Consider the following 27,741-nt stretch of genomic DNA (forward strand, 5'->3'; position numbering starts at 1 on the left):
TTAGTTGTTGTTTTAGTTGTGATGGTAAAAATGTAAGAACTGTGTTTGAAAGCATCTGTTAATGAATGTATGGGAACTGTTTAGCTTATTGGTGTGTTATTTGTAGATAGATTTTACAAAAATAGAATCCAAACTGAATGAACAGAAGAGGTAAATTGATAATAGTAGTTGTAGATCATAAACAAGACATTGTCAATGTAACACAGTATCAGTTGACCACATAAAGATAAACAAACTGAAGCAGCTACCTTCGAGTTTAAACTCTGCTAAAGTATTTATTACCAGAAAATCAAAATAAACCATACAGTCTAGCTAAGAGCTATTCCTTTAGAGAAATTTCGCCACAGGTACCATACACAGAAACGATGGTGGACCTGTGGCATGACCTCCTCCATAGCCGAAATCAACCCCTGCAATTGATGGAAAAATATAGCAGACACCAAACAACTAAAATAACCAAACATCAATAACCAATCACCCTAAATAATCAAACTACTTAAATAACCAAAGTACCTAAATATTCAGACTACCTAAATAACCAAACAACCTACATAACGTACATAACAAGTGAAATCAGCAAGTTGCAATTATCCATACCAAATAAGACATAGAACTAAATAGTTTATACAATAAACAGATATACATTTTGCTTACAATATAAACTATCTAACCTTCTGCATATCAGAAATGAAACACCACCCGTTAGCCTTATAGTCTCCTAAATCATCGTGGAGTAACTCCAAAAACCATTTCCAGTTCTCCTTGTTTTCAATGTTGACTATAGCCCAAGCAACCACATAAATGTTGTGATTTACATCTTGTGCGACAGATGATAATATCTGTCCACCAATTTGCGTCTTTAGAAATGCACCATCGAGGCCGATTAAAGGTCGACACCCAGCTTTAAACCCGTTCTTGCAACCACTCAGGTAGATGTACATTTTATCAAACATAACTTGGCCGTCAGGCAGTGGAGTAACCCCAATCTTTACAGTGGATCCCGGATCGGTCTTTAGCAGCGTTTCAGTATAATCCCTTAACAAGGCATACTGTGCCTTTTCATCCCCGTAGACAACATTTCTTGCATCAGCCAAGGCTCGGGCTAATGAATTCCTATGCAATATGAGATCACACTTTGACCTAAAGTATGTTGCAGCCTCACATTGCTTAAAGTTTGGGTACTTTCTAACCTTTTTGACCAACTTACTTGCCAGCCAAGCTCTGTTTGCTGCCCTATTAGAATTCTCTCTCAGATATGTATGATCGTCATAAAAAGTCTTGATTTGCCAGCAAGAGTCCTCATGATCCCTTGAGGCATAAACAACCCATGAGCACTGTTCCACCTGGCACATTGCCCTACACCTCACATTGTTATTCTTTACAAACTTAATCCTCCTACCCTCCTGAATGGTAAACTCTCGCACAGCATCCCTGAAGTCTTGTTTAGTATTAAACTTCATTCCCACTTGCAGTTGCAACTCACCAAATCTCTAGCCCTCCTGGAAGATTGGAAATTCATCCGATTCTCCATCAGATTCCAATTCATCTTCAGAATTAGGAGGAGTCTTCAGATCCTTCGAGTGCCACGAGTTGGCACCATCAGATTCTGCACCCGAGTCAAGAGCATCATACATCAATCCGTCTCCTGGACTTCCTAAAAAACCAAGGTCCACCTCTACATCAGATAAGTCTGCCACAATTGCATAATCATCTTGCATAATAGTGTCTTTATACATCTTTTCCTTTTCTTTGGCCATGGCTGAGGCCTTCTGAACCTTCTTGACCTCTTTCCTAATTGGTTATGTAACCAACTCATCATCACTACTAGAGCTGGCCTCCTGCACAGGGACATAAGAGTCATCCTCTGAACTCCCTTCATCACTGCTTGATCTGGTTACAGTTAAATCCACATGAAAAGTTTGCTTCCCTTTGTTAGCACTCCAATGTCCCCTTCCCTAAGATCTTGTGATAATTTTAGGTGGGTTAAATTTGGGCTTGGTTTTTGAAGTAAAATTGGGCTTGGGCTTTAGTTGAGTTTTCTTGGGCTTCTGGTTCTGCTTGGGTTTTCATTCTGCTTGACAGTTGGGGTTGTATTGGGCTTTGTAGTGGGTTTTGGGTTGGGTATATGATGGAGTTTGGGATTCTCATGATCAGCCATGGACTTGGTGTCATCATGGATAGGTCTTGTGGTGGGGGTATTAGCAGGAACTGGGATTGCAGTTGGACTGTTTAGAATGGGGATTGGAGTAGGAGGAACTGGGTCAGGATCACATTTGTCATGTGGCATTTCATTTAAGGTATCCTCAGGGGTGTTTTTCTTGTTTAATTCACCACCAGACTCCTCTTCTGGAATATAATCCAGACACAGAACAGCTTTTTTCCCCTCCATCAGTTCAGGTGTCGAAACTCCATGTTCGAAATAAACATCGACTACTCCATCATTCCTCTGTGCATGGAAGCACATCTCCCTTAATTTATCATCAGTGGTCAGAGCTCTCAATCCAACCTCCAAACTCCTCTCCGGAACCAGCCACCAGCACTCAACTACCTTGTCATATCCCAACTCCTTGAAATAGTTCTTGACGAAGAAGACATCAAGTGTATCCTCATCTAAATCTCCTAAGCAAGCTCTATTGTCAGGTGAGTAAACCAACTTTCCATCAACATTTTTCTTAAACGTTCCACCATGATGGAACATTATATCCAGCAACTTCTCCATCTGTATCGAAAAAAAAAAATATACAACATTTTTACTAAAATATGGAATGAGCAAACAACAACATTTTTACTTCAGGCACTATGCCATTATAGAAATGCCCATATTTTCGGTTTGAAAACAGAGCATTCCGATAACCCATATCCGCACCACCCAATGCAAAAACCCTAGCCACTAACATAGCATCCATGGTTTCCTATCAATCTACACCAATTTTCCAAGTAAAATCCATAATGATGGATACCTTACCACTATGTAAAACAGAACAAGACTATCTAATATACTGCATGTCTACCTCTGTCACAGGGGATTTCACATAGAATCTTTGCTCCTTCCTTCACCGATCTTCAGCCAACGATGACCAGGTTCCTCTGAACTCCAACTTGTTTCACTCCAAAAAGCCACGCCAGGGCTCTCGAATGCCAGGGTTTGGTGCTTTCAGTTCACAGAAGATGAAGAAGACGAAGTGATCTTTGAATATTGGGGGAGGGGGTTTGAACGTTTTGTAAATGCTTACTTGAAACTGTGTCGTCTATTAATGGGTTTAGCGCCAAAACCCAATACGACGACGTTTCCCATCCTCCAGCGTGGCACTCATTCGCCACGTCACTCCCGCCAACAAGGAATATGACCGAAAAATATGAGGGGGACCACGTTGATGCATTTTTTTCAATTTGGAGGACTTAATTAGTGCAATTGGGAAGTCAGGGACTAAATTGGTGTTTTTGTGAATCTCAGGGACCACTTTAGGGTTTAATTATATATATATAAAACTAGATTAAAACACAAAGAGTTAAATTAATTATACAAGTTATACTATATAGTATAAATTTAAAAAATATTGTATTCTTCAAAAATTAATTAGATAATATATAAATTAATATTAAGTTTAAAAGTTTATTTATAAATTTTTTTTATAATTTGTATATAATTCAATATAATTATTAAAAAAAGAAAATATACTACAACAATAAAATCTTGTAAAGTTGGTATCTTTCATAAATATTGACTTGTGCTTTCTAGTATTTTTGTATAACAGAAAATTTTCTTATATACTTTATTATATAATATAATCTATTCTAAAAAGATAGATTTTTCTTTATTTATTGGTGTAAAAATATTTAAGTAGACCAAATAGTATCCACTTTAAATAATAATAATAATTTTGAAAATAATAATACACTTTAAAATATTTTAATTTTGAAGAACGGAAAAGGATGACAAGCTGGCGATGGCGATGGCAAACTAAGACAGTACTCCAATAGCACCGAATAGAGAAGGATTTTTGATCTAGTTCTGTGCAGTTTTAGGTGGAAGGTTGGGCTTTCTGAATTTAGGAATTTTATTATTTTGTTTTTTCATGAGGGTTCAGTGTTTACTTTTTTATTATTGCAATTTGCTTATAATTTTGTATCCTTCTTTATTAGGGTTTATTGATTTTGCATTTTGCATTTTAGGCATAAAAACAAACAAAAGAAAATTCCATTATGCTAGTTTATGATGTTTAATTGAAATGTTTCCAGTTTTCAAAAAGCATCCATTTGATGTATTACTATGTCTCTAGACCTGGAATAAAAACTACGGGTGAAATGTTAATCCTATAGTAATCAGTGATTAATTCATGATTGGTTCTGTACGATGAATTTGAGCTTGCTTTGCTGTTGATTCATTGACATAATAAGCTTGTGATATTCTAATGAGAACCCTCTCTGCTGATGTTCTATCCCTGTGAGATTCCTTTTATATCATTCAAACAATATTTATGGTTGAATTTGAATTTTTTGCATATGGTCACATCATCAGAAGTGGGATGATCACATTGCAATCATGGCTGTTGGTGTGGTTGATGGAAGTTCCGAAGCCATTTTCCAGACTCTTATGTCACTTGGTCCTTCAAGATCAGCGTAAGTCCATTAAGTGAACATGGCATTCTTATAGTAGACTTTTTATGTTGTTCCCATTTTCCTTTAGGAAGGTCATATCTTCTTATTGGATGCTTTGTTTGAAAATCTAGGCCTCACCATTAAATAAAGATTCATTGTCTTCAAATAAGAATTATAATCGGATAGGTCAGAGCCTTTTGAAAAGTGCAATTTTATAAGCCACCATTACTGTTGCCATTTGCATTATGGTATTATTGAGTTTGTTTCTATGCCTATTATTTATTGACTCGTAGATGGGATTTCTGTTTCTACAAAGGCAGTGTGGTTGAGCACGTAGATGGTCACACTGACATCATTCACAAAGAGCTGTATAGGGATTGGTTGCCTTGGTAAGATTCAAACGTGAAGCCTTCAATGCTGATTATGTATCACTACTTGTTTCTAGGCATTAATAATTTTGTACCCTTATTTGGTGCCTTCAAAAATTCTACTAATCACAACTAATAGTGTAAAGTTGTTTTACTCCATAAATTTATATATATGGCATACAGAACTGGAAACAAAAATATATAAAGTCAAAACCAATCTTTAAATGTGCTAGTGGGAGTTTTCTTTTTCTTTTAATACAGAGTAATTGCTTTTTTTCAGTGAACATCTTCGCTTTTAGGCTTTTTGCATTGTCCATGTATGTTTATTTCAATTATTTGTGGATTTGTAAGAATAGTTGTCGTACTTCTTCATGATTAGTTGTTATTTTGTTTTGCATTGCAGATTTATTTTCATAAGAATTATCAGAAATTGGATTGAACTACTTTATCTGCTTGTGGATGGAGTGGCACACCCTTGATATCATCACTTCCTCTTGATTGGTTGTAGCTGCCGTCCAGCCTCTGCAATATCTGTAGAGAAAGAAAAAGGTCACTTTCTGATGCTATTAGAAACTTTTCAACTTTCATATTTAAAATTATGTTTCATAAATGAGAATGTTTGGGTTATTGCTTGCAGTTCTTTTGGCAATGGCATATAGCTCGCTGTTCAATAGAGTGCAGTTCTTAGCAGATTCTTGAGCCGATTTTCTCTTTATGTCTGTGTTTGTCTCTTCAATTTCCTTGTCTATAATTGTAAGTCTGCATGTTCTTTCCTAATTTTTGGTTTATATCTAACATTTAAATGGATCTGTCAATGTGGTGTCATTTATATTATCTGAATATTTTCTGCAGAAATTTTCCATTCAAGCAAGGAAAATGAAATGCACACTAGCTTCACTCATTGATATAATTAGTACAAGAGAAAGCACAAAAATAGGGTAAGCCACATCTATGAATTCTTTTTATACATCTGTTATTGTCCTTTTTTAATTATTTTTTATTTATTAATGCTGATTAGAAGAGTTAAAGCTCAAATAGTTTTATCCATGATAGATGATGAACTCGTAAAATTATGAAGACTATATCTAATTTATTTTTTCTCATGTTGTATGGAAATTTCTATTCTTTGCAAGTAGTTATGTCGGTTTCTTGTATCTGGTTAGCCATGTATACCAAAGGAAATTCATATTTTGTGGTGTGGCAAACCTTTAATGTCATGACATCTCTTAATTAGTTGGAGCTGCCTTTCCAGTCTTTGGAATGTTTGCTGAGAAAGAAAAAGGTCACTTTCTATTGCTATTGGAAACTCATCAACCTTTATACTCTAAATATTTGGATATTGTTTGCAATTCTTGGAAATGGCATATATAGGGCTGGTTCATAGCAGATTCCTGGTTTTTGCTTCTTATTAAGTATGTATTGGCCTTTTCATTTTCCCTGTTTAAATTTTAAGTCTGCCCTTCCTAATTTTTGGTTTATATCTAATATTTATCTAACTGTTTGGAATTTCTTTCTATTTCAGGGACAGCAAGCTAAATATGACTTTAAAGGGGGTGCACAGGTGCAAATTTTATGTGCAGAACCAGATTCTCAAAAGACACCAATTGACAATGATTTATCAGATAGTGAAATGAATTCAAAAGATACAAAGGAAATGGTCCTAGTCCGCCATTCAGGAAGAATTACAAGAAAATCATATAAGTATGACGTATATTAGTTTACTTGATGTGTGCCAGTATAAAGTCATGAAAATTATCATGCTTTGGTCATGTTAGCAGGAGTTTAAATAAAATTATTAAGAATTCCTTATTTTTAAATGCTTGCTTATGGACATGCTTTGTAATTGGAGACATTCTTCAATCTATGTAGTCAACTCCTCTTAGTCAAGAAAGGCTTTTTAATTCTTGTTGATGATAATGTTGATTTGTAAACAGAATTCTTCCATATTTCTTTATGCGTACCGGTAACTGGACATAAAATCATGAAAAATTATGGTGTTCTTATAAACACATTATTGCCATATTGTGAAGTTGTGCTGGAACCAGGGGCCTAATCTGCCTTGAAACTTAGTGCTAAAATGTTCATATATAATTTTCTGTTAAACTATTTTGCTGAATTATTTAGGAGGATGATCTTACTTAAATTAGTATTGTTGTAACTGAAGGTCGTACTCATGTGGTTCTTTTTTTGGACCAGATTTGCAGAACTTTACCCTCATTACTTGCAACTGTGTTCAACATTATTTGTCCTTTTTGGTTTTTATTTCTTTGATCATCATTAAAATGTAAAAATTTAGAAATTCATTGATCTTTTATTTTATATTGAAGTTTTATTCTATCTTTGTTAACTCATCAATATAGGGAAAAAGTCCATGCCCTGTAGTTGTTGACATTGATAATGAGGATACTACAGAAGCGGATCAAGTTCAAGAGGAAAATAAAGAGCATGCTTCAGGCTTAAAATCTAAGAAAGTTCCTCGATCTGCTTCAGCCACTGCAAATAATGAAGTTGTGTCTAGTAACAATGCAAATAATATTCTTTTGGAAGATTTGAAGCTTTTCGCTCACAATGGATGATCAGAAATCATGGAGTTTCATATTTTGTAATGAAATATATATAAAGGAAGTAGATAATGTAATAGTTGTTGCAATTGTAATTCATGTATTAAGAATTTATAGGTAATTGTTATGATTTTGATTTTTGGTATTTTGTTAGAGCATGTCATGTGATTAAACACTTTTTTTTGTGACAACTTTATGAAAGTTGGATTAGTTGATTTAAAATTACTAGTCATTGCCTAAATTTCAAAATTATTTATGAATTTTGTAAAATTTTATTACGAAGATTAAAAAAGAATAATAGGTTACTGAATAAATTTATAACCATGCTTTAAAAGAGTGGCCATATTGTACAGTAATCATCAACAGTCATGCTTTAAAAGCGTGGCCATATCTCTCACATACAACGACGTTTTTAAGCATGACAATCTGTAAAAGCGTGGTAAAAAATAAAGCGTGATGATAGGTCACCAAAAGCGTGGCGATAGAGCTACCGGCACGCTTGCAGATGTGACCCTTTCAAAAGCGTGCTGGTAGCTCAAAAAGCGTGGCGAAAAGCTATCGTTAAGCTTTTTTCAGCTTCCACGCTTTTAACAATAGAAATGTTTTCTTGTAGTGAATAGATATTAAATTTAATTAATTAGGAGGATTTATCATTATTATGTTTTTCAATTCTTTTCATTAGCAGAGAGAACTTGAGTTGGACACAAGTTTTGGAAAGTTAATGTTAATGTGTATACTTAATTCAATCATGCACCTCTTCTTATATATACTTCTATACGTTAATTTGTTTGACAAATTAAAATTAAATCTATCAATCAATCAATATCTTCTGATTTAAAAAAAGATAAGTTAATTTCAAGATTTGAAAAAGAGTACAAATAATTAAATCAAATATGAGAAGATAAAAAAAATAGATAATCAAATATAAATTTAAATAGGATTTCATAGAGATATTGCATCTCTGTAGAACAAAGGAGAAAATAAAAAACAAAATTTAGTTAGTTTTTTGTGTCTCTGAAATTTTATCTTTTGAACAGCACATTGTCGATTAGAACGGATATTTATTTTTCCCTTTAAAATTAACCATTGGTTGTAGGAGGAGAATCATGTATTGCTTTTTTTTTTTTTTTTTGATATTTCAATAAGAAATACAGCACAAACAGAATAATAATAAAAATTGAGTATATATGGCTTCAACTTTGATTTCTTATTTTGTCAAGTCGGTTTTGGATTCTATTTCTCCATTAATTATTAGGATTCTTTATTTAATTTGTGAAATGCACTTTGTTATGGAACTTTTGAATGAGAATTCTAGATGAAAAGAAGGGGGGATAACAGTAAAGAACAGAGATAAAAGGCAGAGAGAAAGAAGAAGAGTGAATGAGAAATTCAGTGAAAATTGTAAACTGAAAAGTGTGTGTACACTGTTTGCCAAAAACAGAGTAATAGAAAATTTGTTAGAACTGTCATAAGTTCATAACTGACTCCTACCCTTCTAACTCGTTATTCCTTATCTGTTGTAACTATTCCTTTTCTCTTTTCACTACTAAATTGTAGCATTTGAACCATTGATAAATAAATAAATAAATTAACGTCATTAGATTCAAATGTATTTATACATGTATTTGCATCTTAAATATAAAACTACTAATCTGCTTGTCTACAGTTTAGATGCTTGTTTCCATGAAGGTATTTGTATTTTGTTAAACCCTGTTGGGATCATAGAGTAATAGATCAAAAAGAATGTGGTTAGGCTTGTAGTTAAAGAAAATCAAGATTGTTAGTTATAAGTTTGTTACACATTCTGTGATATTGTTAGACTGTTTACTTGTGGTTTAAGTCACTGAACAAAAATCAAATCTCCGAATAAAAATTTAAAATAGATTTGATGGAAATATTGTATTTACAAAAAAAAAAAAAAAAAAAAAAAAAACTAGAATTGTTATTTGTCTTCTATTGTTATTCTTTTTCTGGTTCAAGTTTTTGAGTATTACTTAAAGGCTAGCTATACATAGACCTAACCAGTTCTAAACAAAATAAACTGCTACTACAATTTTCATGAGCACCATAGTGAGTACATTCTAAACAAAATTCAATTCAATAATACCACTTTATGTTATCAAAATAGTTTGACTTAGGAAACTCCCATATTAATCATGAAATCACATACCCTTTCCTGATCCTCAACCATCGAATTGATCAATAATCCTAGACTTAAACCACACCCATTATAATCAATGTAGTTTGAGTGTATATATAACAGTACATTGAAAATGTAAAACAAATAAACTTTAGAATTAAAAGAAAACATAAAAACAAGTAATTGATTCTTCCAACTGTAATAAGACAATTTTATCAACCATTCCAGCCAAGATGAAGAAAAAACTAACAAAGTTCATTTGGGATCTATCTGACATAGTTCCCGCAATTAGCAAATTTGGCTAAAAATGATTAAAGAAAAACATAATTAAAAAATAAATCAAAGCTTGACAATTGCCATGCATAATTTCTCTTCAACTCGGAATGACCAAACTTGAACAACATCATCCTCTCCTAGATTATTAGCCTTTGCAACTTTGACCCAATTTGATCTCAGAATATAGGAAATGCTTACTTTCTCTGACTTTGGTCCCTTGTGCATGAACCACTTAATCAAAGTCAACTCGGTCATTTCGAGAGAAGGTTGGATCAATTTCACTTTTATTCCCTTTTTCTCCTCTAGAATTTCTAGTTCCGTGGGAAGCAAGAAATCTTTGTCCTTGACCTGCTGTGATGGTATTGAAAGCCGGTTTTGTTGCGGATTCAAATCCGAGTTATAGAGAGTTTTTTCGATAAGTAGAGTGATCCTGCTACCACCCATATCACTGATCAAGTTCTTGAAATTTTGTGGCAATTCAGAGGTTCTTGGTTTTGGTTGACTGGTTTCTTTGATTCTTTCTTGGACCGAGAATCCACTGAGCTAACGGTCTTCTTGGAATTCTTGTTCGAAACCCGTTCTTGATCGGCACTGGGGCTGTTTCTTTCTTGGTTGACTGGTTTCTTGGAAGACACCTTTGAAACCTGTTCTTGGTCAGCACTGGGGCTTGAATTTGCAGCACTGCTTGAAGTCTCTAAATTAACTCTCTCTAAGAAGTTCCCGGGGAGGTTAAAGAGAATATCAACAACTTCAAGTTCATCATCGTTGAAATCAAACTGTTTATTTTGAATAGAACAGTCTGTTTTTGTTTCCTTAATAATCATCCTCTTCTCCTCCTCGTTAGTCCCTTCAAGACAGTAACCAAAGGCGTTTGCTGCCTTCCTCTTGCTTGAGAACGGCACCTCAACTGTAGAATCATCAGAATTCCTCTTGTTGGATGAAGAACGTGGTCTGCATTGTAACCATTGGCAGCGTAGTTTGGCTTTATGCGTTTCCATTCTTTTCTTTAGCAATGAAGATTGAAGAGAACGTGAGTTTGGCACAAGTTTGGAAAGTGTACGTTAATGTGTATACTTCATTCAATCAAGCACCTCTTCTTATATTATGTTAATTTGTTTGACAAATTAAAATTAAATCTTTCAATCAATCAGTATCTTCTGATTTATAAAAAGATAAGTTAATTCCAAGATTTGAAAAGATTACAAATAAGATAAATTAAATCAAATAGTGAGAAGATAAAAAAAAGATAATCAAATCTTAGATTAAAAATTGATTTCATAGAGATAGTATATCTCTGTAGAACTAATTTTTTTTTGGCCAATTTGATTTGTTATTAATTGTAATATATACACAGTTGATCAATTTCACAGTGTTTCTCTGCGACATCCTCATAGAGCTTCAAGTACAGTGTGTCCTTCACTGTAATTCCAGCCGTGCAGAGTAATTCTAGGAGTGACACCCTGAGGGGCCTCAAAGATAAGTTAATTTCAAGATTTGAAAAGATTACAAATAAGATAAATGATGGTTTCAGTGGCTAAGAGAAGGGGGGGTTGAATCTTAGCCCCCTTTTTGCTTGCTAACACTTGCTGGATTCAGAGGAGACTTTTCTGTTTTTAGCTCGTCCCTAGCCACGAGACATTTTCATTTTGTCTCGTCACTTGGCACGAGACATTTTTGGTTTTTGCTCCTGTGCAGTAGAAAATAGAAATGGAGTAGGAAAGAAGGAATATTACACCCAGATATATCCTGGTTCGGCTGCTAAGTGCAGTGCAGCCTACATCCAGTCTCCATCACAACAATGATGGAGTTTCACTATAATCAAACAGATTACAAACTGTAAAGTGCTAACCCAACTTACAAAGGGATTCCCACAGAATCATGAAACACAACATAGATGAACAAAGGAACTCTTAAGACATCTATGGCTTTTTCTTTTAATTTTGCACTCTCTGCCTTTTTCCGCTCTATGGCTTTTTCATTACAAACCTCACTGTTTGCCTTTTTCCATGAGACTCAAGACATGACAAAATTAAACAGAAAAATACAGAACTGAACACATTGAAGGAGAAGAGAAAACTGTTAGCTCAGGTAGCTCTGAGAACTCTGTGCCTTGCACTCTCAAATTTTCTCCTTGCTTCAAACAGTGGTTGTCCACCCTTAATATAGAAGAGGGGAGCCTCCACTTATTGAAGCCAAAACCGAACCAACTTCTTCCTCCTTCAACAAAACCGGTTCGGCCACATAGAGAGAGAAGAGATAGCCATGCATTAACCAACATGCAATTACCTCTAGTCCTTTCTTGATCATCACCCTTCATCAATCCGAGCTCTCCATCCTTGGCTTGCTCTCCAAGATGGAATTCTGGCCCTTGATGCTTCATGATGATGATGACTTCATCTGCTTTAATCTCTGCCTTCAACCATCACTTCGCCACTCTAGCTACTCCCTGTGGTGGTTGAGCAGAATCAAAGACAAGCCATGCTTCAAGAATCTCCCTTGCTGGCCGAGATCTTCTTCTTCCTTTTTGAGCATGGAGAAGCCAAGATTACCTCACCAAATCTGTCCATAAATGGTGACAATCTCAGCCACAGCTCATTTTTATTTTAGTATGTTTTCTTGCCATCATTGTGATGGTCTTTAGGCTTGCTTTCTCTTCCTTTCGGTAGCTCATTTTTGCTTCCATGGCTACCAATGTTTCCTGTGTAATAACCGAAGAGAGAAAGAAGTGAGAGAGAAGAAAGACTCTGAAGAAAAGCAATAGTGGTTAAACTAATTAATTGAAGAATATCTTGCTTTTGCTTCCCTTAATTGGCGTGTAGCAATGATGCCCTTTAGTCAAATCAATCTTCTCTCTCTTGCTTATATTCCCAATGTTTAAATTGGCTTTGAAATCCTTTCAGGAAGAGTAATGGAATCCGTTGGAAGCATTTGAGGATTTGTTATTCTTTGCTTCATGGATTCGGACAAAGCATGAGTAACACTCATGGAATTGGGCTTGGTTGTAATAATCAATTAAGTTTCTTGGCCCATTAATAACATTTGCTTTCTTGATAAAATTTGGAACATGCATAAAGCAAATGGAAAGCATGTAACACACTTGGGCTTAGAGCAATAAAAATCATTTTGGCCCAAGTAACATAAAAATTAAATCAGCCATATTCAACATATATTTTTAAAACCAAAGGCTGAGAGTAGTTGGGCTTGCTCCAGAAATTTGTTTTCGGCCCAAACTGAACCTGCATTGCAAAAATTAATTTAATCAATATAAATTTAATATCAATAATTTTTGCAACTGGTTTTATTAATAATGTTTGATCATCACTTAATTGGAGGTAGAGTTTTCCAAACTCATCAATCTCCCCCTTGATGACAAACATTATTAAAATTGAAATGGAAGAAATTTAAAAATTGAGTATGAGTACTCCCTTTGAAGATTGAATTGCTCCCCCTTTCTAGATGTCACATGGCTCCCCCTTAATATATGCCATTTTTACTAAGGGAAGCACTAACCTGTAACATTTAAATCAAGCTTCAAGTAACAATGTTATTTAGCATATTTTATGATGCTAAATGCTTGATTTATGAGCAGTTTTAATTGATAATCAAAACTCATTTGATATCATAAACTGATTTACTGCTCAAACTGTACCACAAAATAGAGTTATTCAAAAAATATTTTCCAGTCAAGATATCAGAGCTGCATTATTCATGTAAGGAAAATATTTTTGAGTCATATATGATCAAAACATGGCAACTGTTAGATATTACAATTTAAAGGAACTGCCAAAAATAAATTTTCAAACCAACATGTTTACCAAGATGAATAAGAACATTCCAGTTTCAGTCAAACATGTTCATCAAGATAAATCAATAACCAGGCATACATTTGAACAATACAAACAAACATATTGTCAAACATCATTATAATCCAAATGCCAAGTGCATTCCCAACAGCAGTATCCATAGTGAACCGAATGCAATAACAACATGCATTCTTTTAAACAAGGGAGATCATGAATTTTTAATTGAAAAATTTTATCCCCTGTTTCAGCAAATCTTCCCCTGTTTTATTAGTTCCAATTTCAATTTTGGAAACTAATTTTCCTCCCCCTTTTGGCATCAAGGGGCACCTGCACAAAATATCAATAACATAACAAAATATCCATAATAAAATAACAAGAGTAGCAAAGAGTCATAGAGCAGTGAGTATCAAGTCATGCTCCTACAAAAAACAGATTGAGCCTAATGGAGCCAATATCAAATAAAGTAACGAAAGAGTCATTAATCATCAGAAAGATTAATCTCTGAACCAGAATCATCATCATAATCCCCTGTTCCCATGTCATCATCAAAGCTTTTAATCATGAAACCAATCCTTTCGTGACATTTCTTCCAAGCCCTTTCCTGCTCATACTCCAATTTCCGGGCAGCCTTGTGAGATTTACGCATTAGCTTGGCCATGTTACGAAACTCTTTGAGAACTTCCCGGATAGATTGAGTGACCTCTGAGGGTTCGGGATGGCTCTCGAGATCGCTAAGAGATGGTTCAGAGGGAACAGACCGCTTCCCTTTCTTGCCAGAAACTCCTCCTCCTTTAATCATGGAAACCTTGTTCTCAACAGATTCATTTGACAGATCAACCTTAAAGTACTCAAATATGCATGTAAGGAACATGCCATATGGAAGATTAGCCTTTTTTGTAAATGCTTCCCACATATGACGTGTCATAATATATGCAAATGAAATTTATGGTAGAAGTAATGAGAGCAAACAGAATAATAGAGTCAGAAACTGTTACTCTATGGTGAGAACCACTTTGAGGAGTGATGATATGAGTGATGATACGGTGCAATAGAGAGTTCTCTGGTCCGAGGGATTTGTGAGTTGGGATCAATCCATCGAGTCTTGAGAGGTTTGCACAGATGTGTTGCAAGACAGCTTGTTGTGTAACTCCTACTTGATCATCCCATTTATCAACCATGTAAACTTTTGGTCCTTCATCTTCATACCCAAGGGCAGCACCTATTGTTTGAGGAGTGAGAGTTATGTAAACACGCTTGACGTAAGAGTGGATTGAGCCTTCAATCAAACGCATGTTTGCATAAAATTCCCGGACCAACCCCGGGTAAACCAGTTTTTGAATGTGAACCAGAGGGGTCCATTTCAGAGCATCAAACAGAGAAGAAAAGTTGATTCCTTTGGAGGCCAGTTTTTCAAGATTCACCAAGTAAGAAGGGCAGAGATGGCGTTTCAGCAAGACTTCTTTGTGAAATTCATAGAATGCACATGAGTAGAACCTAGAGGGATTGAAATGTGAATGAGGCTTGTGAAACTTGTTCTTGAATTCGAGTGACTCCAAGTTCGCAGGTTCATTAGTATCATGCAACACAAAGCTTTTCTGCCTCTTCTGAGAGCTCCTTGCATGAGGGGTGGATCTTTTCGGCGATGAATGAGGGGGCGAGGTGTGAGACTCATCTTCTTCCTCTTCAACACTTGGTTCCTTGGCCTTTCCTGATTTGCCTCTCCCTGACGTTTTCTTGGCAACCACCTTACGCCGCATGGTTTCGGTTCTTTTGGAAGGAGGTGACTGAGTAGAGGATGAGGTAGAATGGAGATGGATATGTGTATGGGTTGGAGGTGATGAGAAAGGTGGGTTTTTTGGAATGGGGGTTCGGCTACTTCTCCTAGGTGCAGTTTTCTTTTTCATGGTAAGAGAAATGAAAGGTTGAATATGAAGAGGTGAGGGCCGAATGAGAGGAGGATGGAGGGAGGTTAGTGGTGCAATAAATGAGGATTGGAGAGAGATGATGGGAGGTTAATGACCATAATGGCGCGGTTATTATCCAAATGGGAGTTTCAAAAAGTGATAAAGAGGGAGTTTTTCCTTGAATTAAGGGATTTAGTTAGAAGGAAAAGATATGATTTGACAACATGTATCTTCCAACTAGATTTGAAAAGACAATCTAAGAGATTTTGTGATTTTATTTTTCAAGGAAGGAATAACTAACTAAATTGCCATGGTGGGGTCAGAATTTATTAGGTGGGGCCCAGGAGAATTTAAATCTGTGTTGCCTCCCCCTTGAACAAAGCTCCTCCATCAAGCTTGCGTTTTTATCTCGTCCAAACCTACGAGACAAAACTGAACAGAGTTTAAAAAATTTACAAATTTTCAATGGAACTTAAATCAAACATTCCCAAACTTTTTCTCAAGGTACAGAATCTGTCTTCACAGAGTGGTTTTGTAAAAATATCAGCAATTTGGTCTTCAGATTTTACAAATTGAATATCAATAGTTCCCTTTTGCACATGTTCTCTAATGAAATGATATTTAATTTCAATGTGCTTTGTTCTTGAGTGCAGAACAGGGTTTTTTGAGATGTTTATAGCACTCATATTATCACAAAATAAGGGTATACTATTGATTTTTAATTTGTAATCTTCTAATTGTGTTTTTAACCAAATTAATTGAGTGCAACATGCAGATGCGGAAATGTATTCTGCTTCAGGTGTGGATAAAGCCACTGTGGCTTGCTTTTTGCTTGACCACATGTTGAGTGAGCTTCCAAGGAAGCAACACATGCCCGATGTGCTTCGTCTATCCACTCTATCTCCCGCAAAATCTGCATCACAAAACCCTACTGCACAAAAGTCATCAGATTTAGGATACCATAATCCATAATCACAAGTTCCTTTAATATATCTAATGATGCGCTTAACAGCCGTGAGATGGGATTCTTTTGGGTGAGATTGGAATCTTGAACATACACCCACACTTTGAACAATGTCCGGTCTAGAGGAGGTAAGGTACATGAGTGAACCTATCATTCCCCTATACCTTGTTTCATCCACATCTTGACCATCATCATCCTTTTCAAGTTTTGTGTTGGGATGCATTGGTGTACCCATTGCTTTGGAATTTTCTAGGCCAAACTTTTTGATAAGTTCTTTTGCATACTTTCCTTGGTAAATAAAAGTACCACTAGGAGTTTGTTTAATTTGGAGGCCAAGAAAGAAAGTAAGCTCTCCCATTAAACTCATTTCAAACTCACTAGTCATGAGTTTTCCAAACTCTTCACACAAGGAAATGTTGGCCGATCCAAATACAATGTCATCAACATAAACTTGAACAAGAAGTATGTCATCATTAGATGCTTTGATAAATAAAGTAGTGTCGGTGGTACCCCTTTGAAATTGATTTTTCAACAAGAAGGCACTAAGCCTTTCATACCAAGCTCTTGGAGCTTGTCTAAGACCATAAAGAGCCTTAGTTAATTTGAAAACATGATTTGGAAACTCTTTTTGTTCAAAACCGGGGGGTTGTGCCACATACACTTCTCTATCAATAAAGCCATTAAGGAAAGCACACTTAACATCCATTTGAAACATTTTGAAACCTTTATGGGCGGCATAGGCAAGAAGCAATCTAATTGCTTCCATTCTAGCTACCGGAGCAAAAGACTCATCAAAATCTATACCCTCTTCTTGATCGTATCCTTGGGCCACTAATCTAGCCTTGTTACGAACAACTTGTCCATCCTCACCAAGTTTATTTTTAAATACCCACTTAGTACCGGTAACTTTCTTACCATCCGGATGAGGTACTAGTGTCCAAACCTTATTCTTGTCAAATTGAGCAAGCTCTTCTTGCATTGCTTTAACCCATGATGGATCCTCAAGAGCTTGTTTGACATTGTTGGGCTCTATTTGTGACAAGAGAGCAAGATTGCTAGGTTCGGCTTGCCTTTTGGTGGATGATCTTGTTGTTACACCATGAGAGGGATCACCAATGATGAAATCATGAGGATAACCCCTCATAGATTTCCATTCTCTAGGCTTTCGGATAGGTGTAGTACTTTGATGATCTTCTGGTGGTCTCACTGTTTCAGTTGCTCGTGCCTGTTCAGGAGACAAAATGGAAATGTCTCCTCCAATCTGACGAGACAAAACCGGGCTAACAGATTCTTCACTTTGAACAGATTTGGGATTTTCTTTACTTGTTCCAGCCTCTTCACAATCTGAATCAATATCCTTCACAATACTGGGAATTAAGTTAGAATCACAAAAAGTAACATGTATGGATTCCTCTATTGTTCTATGCTCCTTGAGATAAACTCTATAGGCATTGCTTGTGGTGGAATATCCAACAAACATTCCTTCATAGGATTTTGGATCAAACTTTCCAAGGTTTTCTTTATTATTAAGCACAAAACATTTGCATCCAAAAACATGAAAATACTTAAGATTTGGAGGGGTTCCTTTCCATAGCTCATAAGGTGTTTTCTTTAACCCTTTTCTAATGATTGTTCTATTCAAAATATAACATGCTGTGTTCACAGCTTCAGCCCATAAGAATTTAGGAATTTCACTCTCACATAACATAGCCCTAGTCATTTCTTGAAGGCTTCTATTCCTTCTTTCAACCACCCCATTTTGTTGGGGGGTTCTAGGGCATGAAAAATTATGAGAAATCCCTAAGTCATCACAGAATTTTTCAAAATCTTGATTCTCAAATTCTCTTCCATGATCACTTCTTAAATGGGCAATTTTCAAATCCTTTTCATTTTGAATTTTCTTACAAAGGGTGGAAAAAGCATGAAAGGCATCATTCTTATGAGCAAGGAAAAGTACCCAACCAAATCTAGAGTAATCATCTACTACCACAAGACCATAATGTTTACCTCCTAAACTTTGAGTTCTAGTAGGACCAAAAAGATCAATATGTAACATTTCCAAAGGCCTTTTGGTTGAGATTCCATCTTTTGATTTAAAAGAGGATTTTACTTGTTTGCCTAATTGACAAGCGTCACAAGTGAGATCCTTATCAAACTTGATGTTTGGGATTCCTCTAACCAAATTTCTTTTGACTAGCTTAGAAATTTGATACATGCTAGCATGTCCCAACTTTCTATGCCAAAGCCATTTTTCAGATTCAAAAGATGTAAAGCATGTTACATTTTGTTCCTTTAAATCCTCAAGAGTTAATCCATACACATTGTTGCATCTTTTAGCTTCAAGAAGAACATTCCCAGTTTTCTCACACACAACTAAACAAACAAATTTCTTAAAAATAACTTCAAAACCCAAATCACAAAGTTGACTAACACTAAGCAAATTATGTTTCAAGCCATGTACAAGGAGAACATCATTTATACAAGAAGAAAAGTTTTTACCAACTTTCCCAACAGCCACAATTTTTCCTTTTGCATCATCACCGAAAGTGACAAGTCCTCCATCATAGTCATCAAGCTTTATGAAGAAGGTTGCCTTTCCGGTCATATGCCTAGAGCATCCGCTGTCCATATACCACATATTTTCCTTCCTTTTGGATGCTAGGCACACCTACAAAACAATGCTCAAGTAACCTTAGGTATCCAAATCTTTTTGGATCCTTTTACGTTAAACCATCTTCTATGTCCTAAGCTATTGTAATCAAAAACAATTTTATAAACCTTGTCACCAACCATTCTTTCACCGAAAAAGCATTGAATGGGAAAGTGTCCATTCCGATTGCATAATCTACAAAACTTTGGAGTTGCCTTTTTGTTAAAGTAGGTGGGATCTTGAAATCTTGTGTCATTAGAAGATGAAGCAATATTTTCAAAATGTAAATTTTCAGATTTATAGAATCCCAACCCAGCCTTATCATAAAGAGGTTTTTGACTAGCCAAGATGTGATTTAAGCTTTCGGAACTTTGTGTAAATTTGGCCAAGTCTTCCTTAAGTCTTTTAACCTCTTTAAGCAACTCTTCATTTTGCTTAAAACAATCCACATATGCAAGAACACAATGGTTACTTTCACAGCTTCTGACTTGGGCTCTTAACTGCTTATTCTCTTCAACAAGATCACAAGCAGTTTCGGCCTCTCTTACTTTTTCTTTTAGAAAACTGTTTTCAGCCTTAAGAATGGTGATTTGTTGTTCAAGTTCTTGATTTTCCAGCAAAAAACATCTTATTTTTTCAGAAAGGTGGTCTATCATAAGATGAAGATCTTCAGTGTTAGGGTTATGAAAGACTACCTGATCTATGTGGTCTGCCATGAGACATGTTTGTGACTTGGTCTCGGTTTCTTCATCATCATCATCAGAATCATTCTCCAAGTCTTCCCATGTGGCCATCAGTCCTTTCTTCTTTCCTCTTTTTGGCTTTTCCTCCTTCTTCAGCTTGGGACAATCAGATTTGAAATGCCCCATTTCCTTGCAATTGTAGCAAGTTACCTTGCTGAGGTCTTTCTTCACTTTCCTTGTGCTGCTGCCTTTACCTTTGAGCTTAGCCATTTTCCTAAATTTTTTTGCAAATAAAACAAACTCATTTTCAGAAGAGTTATCACTGGATTCATCATCCAGAGGGTTAGTCATAGAAGAAAATGCAATTCCTTTCTTTTTTGTATCTTTTTTCAAATAGGTATTTTCAAAAGCAAGAAGATTTCCTCTCAAATCATCAAGTGTCATGGAGTCTAAGCTACTGCTCTCAGAAATAATTAAAGCTTTAGTTTCCCACTCTTTTGTGAGACATCTCAACACTCTTCTCACTAGCACAGAATCAGAATGTGTAATTCTCAGAGCATCTAAGCCAACAATGATAGCATTGAACCGTTCAAACAGTTCATCAATGGACTCTCCTTCCTTCATTGCAAACGTTTCATATTCTCTGTTTAGCATATCTGCCCGAGTCTTCTTGACAATGGTGGTTCCTTCATGGGTGATTTGCAATTTGTCCCAGATTTTCTTTGCCGTTGTGCATCTTGATACCCGTCGGTACTCCTCGAAGCTGATAGCACAATTGAGCAGATTTATTGCCTTGGCATTTAACTCCACCTTCTTCCTATCTTCCTCGGTCCATCTTGCTTCTGGTTTGAGAGAAACAACTCCTTCGGCACTTGTGATAGTTGGAAATTGAGGCCCTTCGAGAATAATCTTCCAAAGTCTGTAATCCACTGCTTGTACAAATATCTTCATCCTCTCCTTCCAATAGGTATAGTTTTTCCCATTGAAGAGAGGGGGTCTGTTGCTTGATTGACCTTCAGTTAGATTATAAGACACCACATTTGTGCCACTGTTTTCTGCCATGAGGATCTTTGCTCCAAGCCGCAAAGCTTGATCTCTTTGAGACCAAGCTCTGATACCAATTGATGGTTTCAGTGGCTAAGAGAAGGGGGGTTGAATCTTAGCCCCTTTTTTGCTTGCTAACACTTGCTAGATTCAGAGGAGACTTTTCTGTTTTTAGCTCGTCCCTAGCCACGAGACATTTTCATTTTGTCTCGTCACCTGGCACGAGACATTTTTGGTTTTTGCTCCTGTGCAGTAGAAAACAGAAATGGAGTAGGAAAGAAGGAATATTACACCCAGATATATCCTGGTTCGGCTGCTAAGTGCAGTGCAGCCTACATCCAGTCTCCATCACAACAATGATGGAGTTTCACTATAATCAAACAGATTACAAACTGTAAAGTGCTAACCCAACTTACAAGGGAATTCCCACAGAATCATGAAACACAACATAGATGAACAAAGGAACTCTTAAGACATCTATGGCTTTTTCTTTTAATTTTGTACTCTCTGCCTTTTTCCGCTCTATGGCTTTTTCATTACAAACCTCACTGTTTGCCTTTTTCCATGAGACTCAAGACATGACAAAATTAAACAGAAAAATACAGAACTGAACACATTGAAGGAGAAGAGAAAACTGTTAGCTCAGGTAGCTCTGAGAACTCTGTGCCTTGCACTCTCAAATTTTCTCCTTGCTTCAAACAGTGGCTGTCCACCTTTAATATAGAAGAGGGGAGCCTCCACTTATTGAAGCAAAAACCGAACCAACTTCTTCCTCCTTCAACAAAACCGGTTCGGCCACATAGAGAGAGAAGAGATAGCCATGCATTAACCAACATGCAATTACCTCTAGTCCTTTCTTGATCATCACCCTTCATCAATCCGAGCTCTCCATCCTTGGCTTGCTCTCCAAGATGGAATTCTGGCCCTTGATGCTTCATGATGATGATGACTTCATCTGCTTTAATCTCTGCCTTCAACCATCACTTCGCCACTCTAGCTACTCCCTGTGGTGGTTGAGCAGAATCAAAGACAAGCCATGCTTCAAGAATCTCCCTTGCTGGCCGAGATCTTCTTCTTCCTTTTTGAGCATGGAGAAGCCAAGATTACCTCACCAAATCTGTCCATAAATGGTGACAATCTCAGCCACAGCTCATTTTTATTTTAGTATGTTTTCTTGCCATCATTGTGATGGTCTTTAGGCTTGCTTTCTCTTCCTTTCGGTAGCTCATTTTTGCTTCCATGGCTACCAATGTTTCCTGTGTAATAACCGAAGAGAGAAAGAAGTGAGAGAGAAGAAAGACTCTGAAGAAAAGCAATAGTGGTTAAACTAATTAATTGAAGAATATCTTGCTTTTGCTTCCCTTAATTGGCGTGTAGCAATGATGCCCTTTAGTCAAATCAATCTTCTCTCTCTTGCTTATATTCCCAATGTTTAAATTGGCTTTGAAATCCTTTCAGGAAGAGTAATGGAATCCGTTGGAAGCATTTGAGGATTTGTTATTCTTTGCTTCATGGATTCGGACAAAGCATGAGTAACACTCATGGAATTGGGCTTGGTTGTAATAATCAATTAAGTTTCTTGGCCCATTAATAACATTTGCTTTCTTGATAAAATTTGGAACATGCATAAAGCAAATGGAAAGCATGTAACACACTTGGGCTTAGAGCAATAAAAATCATTTTGGCCCAAGTAACATAAAAATTAAATCAGCCATATTCAACATATATTTTTAAAACCAAAGGCTGAGAGTAGTTGGGCTTGCTCCAGAAATTTGTTTTCGGCCCAAACTGAACCTGCATTGCAAAAATTAATTTAATCAATATAAATTTAATATCAATAATTTTTGCAACTGGTTTTATTAATAATGTTTGATCATCACTTAATTGGAGGTAGAGTTTTCCAAACTCATCAATAAATTAAATCAAATAGTGAGAAGATAAAAAAAAGATAATCAAATCTCAGGTTTAAAATTGATTTCATAGAGATAGTGTATCTTTGTAGAAAAAAGGAAAAGAAAACAGAATTTGATTCGTTTTTTTGGCCAATTAAGTGAATTGCATCTTCTATATCATTGCTCTTATAGTTTGTTATTATTGCAATTGTGGAAACCTGTTTAGAGCCTTTGTTCGTGTTCCTTTTCTAACTTTTTTTTGAAGAATGTTAAATATTGATTACAATATGTACTAGACAAGAACAAATTTGGTGATTTTATGAAAGAAAAAAAAAGTTGCTAATTTTTTTCCATCATGTAAATGGTTTGTTTTAAATTAATCCTCTTGAAGATTCGGATTGCAGGAATTGTTCATAAAAACTAACAATGAAAGAGGACCATTTACCATGCCCCTTCTTTTTTTTCTTTTATATATATATGTATTTTAACTGGGCGTTCATGCTGACTCTGATTTTTGCCATCTCATGCATCTTGGTAAACCCTGTGAACTTAGGTGAAAAGAAAATGATTAATTCCATAATTCAACGAAAATTAGTTAACTGGGGAACAAATTCAAGGGTTGGAATGTAATTTAAACTCAATAAAATCTGATATTAGAGTTTTTTGAACAACAATAGGTGAAGCTAAACAATTGTGTTTGTTAATAGGTGAAAAATTTATACACAAAGGTTCAAAATCATATATACTCCACGGTTGATGATAGCAGAGACATCGATTTTCACTGAAATTAGAGTTTTTGAACAACACATGTAGAGTAACTGATATCTTTTCCCTTGCAAAATCAACCATTGGTTTTAGGAGGAGAATCATGTCTCTTACAAGATTTTTGATATTTCAGTAAAAAATTACAGCTCAATAATAATAATAATAATAATATTAAAATAATAATAATTGAGTATATATGGCTTGTAATGACTGCATTTTGTAGATAACTTAAAAATTGGCGGGTATAACTGTAATTGCAGAAACTTGTTGGAAAAATTGGTTGACATGGCTGCATTGATGCAGTCGCAGTGGTTATGGTAACAACAATTACTATGTTAAAAATATGAAGTGCATATGGCAAATATTGTGGTAGCAGGTACTTTTGCATTTTAGTTATAAGGAATGATTAGGCTGAGTTAGGTAATTCTGTTATGGCCGTTATTGGTTAGTTGCGTTAGAGCGTTTCCATTCAATTTTGTGTGTTACAGCATAGTACTATATACTTATCCTTTGTGTTTGTGAGAAATCTTTTGAGTGCAAACTGAAACAGAACTTTATGAATACATAAAGAAAGCTTCATCCTCTTATTTAGTTTTTTCTGTCATAAATACTTGAAAATACTTATATTTATGTCATTTTGTATTTTCCTTTTCTTAATTCTTCTTAACAGGGCTGTAATATATGTGCTGCAGGATACTTATGTGAAGATATTCCAAATTGTTCCAGTAACAGCTTTTCCAATTCCAAGGTTTTGAGTTTCATTCTTTTTTCACTCTACAATGTCTGTCGAATTTAGGAGTTAATTATCATGTGATGACAAACATTGGATTGAAGTTAATTATCATTCTGTATTATCTGTGTATTGTGTTTCAGCAAAAAGAAAGCTTTGATGAAAGCAACATTAGAATGCTGCAAGGAGTCTCCGAATGATGAGGATCGGATACATGCAACATTACAGCCTTCTATAAAGACGCAGAATGGTACCAACTCAAGCAATGTTCAAATTTGGAAACTATATAGTTGAAGGTTCAGAAGCAGCATCAAAATTTGAAAGAGAGGGAAGAATACCATCATTGGCCCTTCAAGTACTAATTGCTGAGTTTACTACTTATTTCAACAGAATATTGGAGAGTATTGGCTTATGCTGACACTATCAGAAGACTAAACTCTGATCAATTTTTGTGCAGCACTTTTACAACAGTTATTTTTACCACCAATGCATCTGTGTAATCTCTTAAACCAACCCAGTTCATGTTCTGTTGAACTGTTTCGATGTTTGGTCCTTTAGATATGTTTTCCACATGCATTTTAAATCTATAAGTGGACCCTTTGACAAAAATCTCTGATGTTATCTTGAGTGGTATTTTCTTCTTCCTATATGGCTCCAGTAGTTTGTAGTCTCCACCAGGAAGGTGCAACCAATATAAGTTTCTTGATAAAACTCTGTTATTCGATTTGTCATAGAGTTTGAGCAAAAGAAAGTAGACCGGCTTTGCGTGTTCCGACTTGGGATAGTCCATCTCAAAAATAGGTGTTACTGTTTTAGGTAGCATAGTGAAAGCTTTCATGAACTTTGTAGTATGGACACATTCCATCTAGATCTTCCATTAGACATATTAGACAATTTCTCTGATGTAGTATTAACAGCCTGTTTTAAGAAGAAAAATAAGAGAAAAATTAAAGCAAGACCTTCCAGAAACTATTCAGAACTGGAAAATCTTGATGATTTGCAGATATATCCTTTTAGCTTGTTCCCATTTGCTTCCTATCTCAATTTTCATTTAAGAGACAAGGGAGTATTTTTGTTTTTGTTAATAATGTGTTATTTTCTTTCTCATCTTATTGAAAGGACAACTTTAGTCTTAGTCTCTTAGATACTTACTTCTATAAAGTATGTATCTAGATTAAGCTGTACATGAATTGGCTCTGCAGCGCATCGACAGCCATAGTCGAGAAGATGATCATAAAATTGGCCTCTCAGACCAGTCCAAGGATTTTGTGTTTTCCAAATCAACACACCTGTATACTTGCGCCATAAGCAGGAAGTCCATCCCTCAAGAAGAGCTCTGTATTGTATGTAGTTTACAAGTTGAGCCTGAAAAGATCAGTTAGAAAAAAAAGAAAAAATACCCCGCAACTGCACAACAAAGATAAGATCATGGAAAACTCAACATGAATGAGTGGCTACCAGATAAAAGTTTCTCATACCTTAAAACAAAAATCATCGCTATACCATAGAGCTGAAAGTGTGGCTACATCCTTATCATATTAAAAAAAAATCCCTGATATAACCTTATCAAATTAAATGAACAGAAGATAGTAAAACCTGTTTGCAACCACCAAGAACAATAAGTATGTAGAAAACAAAGTCAAGCAGCTGGTCAAACAATTTTACATCATTTAGAAAAATCTGTAATCATATTGGAGATACAAAATTATGAACTAGTGTTATTACAATCTTGAAAATACAGAAAATACAGAAAATATTATGGCATATTTAGTTTGGAAAATATTTTCTTTCAACATTCTATATTTTAAAATTTTATGAAAAAAATATTTTCTTTTTTATTTTATTTTTTCATTGTTTCTTTTACAAAATTTAAAAACCAAAATCTTAATTTTATATTTTTCTTGTCCCTATTTCCAAAATAAAAAATGACTTTGTGATTTAATTAGTTTGTTAGCTCTTATAGTTTATCAAATTTTTTATTAAGTCTTTATAATTTAAAAGTTTGTAATTCGATCTTTATACTAAATAAAAATTTATAATTAAAACTTTATTAGTTTTTTATTTTGTATTTTGTATTTTATAGTTCATCTTATATCAAACATAAAAATAAATATTTCAAAAAAATAATTGCAATTTTAACCAAAAAATAGTTAGGAATGACATAATTAAAAGATTTAATCTATTATAAAAAATTAATTACAAATTTTTAAATTATAAAGATTTAATTAAAAATTTGATTAAAGTATAAAGACTATTATTTCTATATTTTTGTCTAGTAAATTAGAGAGAATGTCCAAATACACATAAAATGTCACTAATATATAGATATAAGGTGAAATTAACTACGTAATTTTTATGTTACAGTTCATGGTTGTCCATGCTGCGCATTCAATCTTTTTGGCTGTATGAGATATTGCTGCATCAAAACTGATAAGGTGGTTTACACAGTGCCCCCCTTAAGTGGTAACTATGCAATTCTCTTCACCAGAATATATATATGGTCATAAATATTTACTCTATCCTGCTGGATTTGAATAAGTATCTCACATTTTTCCTTGTAAATAATAATAATAATAATAATAAAGCTAGGACATAGTTACAATGAATAGCTAGAAAACACAAAAATAGTTACAATAATAAAATACAGCTCAATAATAATAATAATTAAAGGTATGTTAATGGTTTAGAGAAAGGGAGTTAAATTTATAGTCACTTTTTAAAAATATTTGTTCAATTTGGCTTCAAACTAGATATGAAACTTATTTGTTGGTGAGTCTATCAAGTTGATATTTTAGGAGACAATTTTAATTTGTCTCTTCATGATTGATCAGGAACAAAATAAAACTCTTTATTTTTGGTTGTCGTGAGTCATGTATTCTGGTTCAGTTACTATGTGCAATGTGATCTACATCTAGTCTCTACCACAACAGTGATAAAATTTTTACTATTTTTCTTAAAGATTACAATCACCAATTTTCTTAGGATTTAACCAAATCCTATATGATATAAACCTAGTTTTTAGTCAAGCTAGATTTGGCTAGGTTCATTCTCTATACTTTTAACCACTAAATGCTCACCAATTTAGTAAGAGAATCTTCTCAAAATTATGTGTATAAAACAGAAATACAAACAAAAGAGTTTGACATAATTTTCTGATTTTTTTAGATAACTCTCTTTATCTTTTTTTTCAATGACTTTTACTGATATCTTATTTAATATCTTTTTTTATTAAAAAAAAAAACAAAAAAGATGAACATTGAAAAACAAAAAATTTAATATAAATCCATAAAAAAAAAAAGAAAAGATAGCTTATAAGCTAAAAGAATCTAAATTATGTACTCACTCATTTCTTTAATTTTTAA

At 34.8% G+C, this 27,741-nt stretch overlaps 2 protein-coding genes and 1 long non-coding RNA gene across 3 annotated transcripts; all 3 read right to left on the minus strand.

The window, feature by feature from the left end:
* Window positions 1-662: 662 nt before the first annotated feature.
* On the minus strand, window positions 663-1,460 carry LOC107627509 (uncharacterized). The gene has a single exon (XM_016330338.1). It carries the CDS (start codon window positions 1,458-1,460, stop codon window positions 663-665), a length of 798 nt encoding a protein of 265 aa, XP_016185824.1.
* Window positions 1,461-10,007: 8,547 nt separating this feature from the next.
* On the minus strand, window positions 10,008-10,388 carry LOC107627510 (B3 domain-containing protein At1g05920-like). The gene has a single exon (XM_016330339.1). It carries the CDS (start codon window positions 10,386-10,388, stop codon window positions 10,008-10,010), a length of 381 nt encoding a protein of 126 aa, XP_016185825.1.
* Window positions 10,389-24,647: 14,259 nt separating this feature from the next.
* LOC107627511 (uncharacterized) lies at window positions 24,648-26,043 on the minus strand. The gene is made up of 2 exons (XR_015905317.1): window positions 25,858-26,043; window positions 24,648-25,744 (listed from the first exon to the last, which is right to left on the minus strand). It is a non-coding gene; the product is annotated as an uncharacterized LOC107627511 (long non-coding RNA).
* Window positions 26,044-27,741: the final 1,698 nt, after the last annotated feature.

Source organism: Arachis ipaensis, chromosome B2 (assembly GCF_059453495.1).
Source record: "Arachis ipaensis isolate K30076 ecotype BB chromosome B2, ASM5945349v1, whole genome shotgun sequence".
NCBI lineage: Eukaryota > Viridiplantae > Streptophyta > Magnoliopsida > Fabales > Fabaceae > Arachis > Arachis ipaensis.

Bases quoted from the DNA above. Each gene is read 5' to 3' on its own strand.
- LOC107627509 (XM_016330338.1), bottom strand. From the start codon at position 1,460: ATGAAGTTTAATACTAAACAAGACTTCAGGGATGCTGTGCGAGAGTTT.
- LOC107627510 (XM_016330339.1), bottom strand. From the start codon at position 10,388: ATGGGTGGTAGCAGGATCACTCTACTTATCGAAAAAACTCTCTATAAC.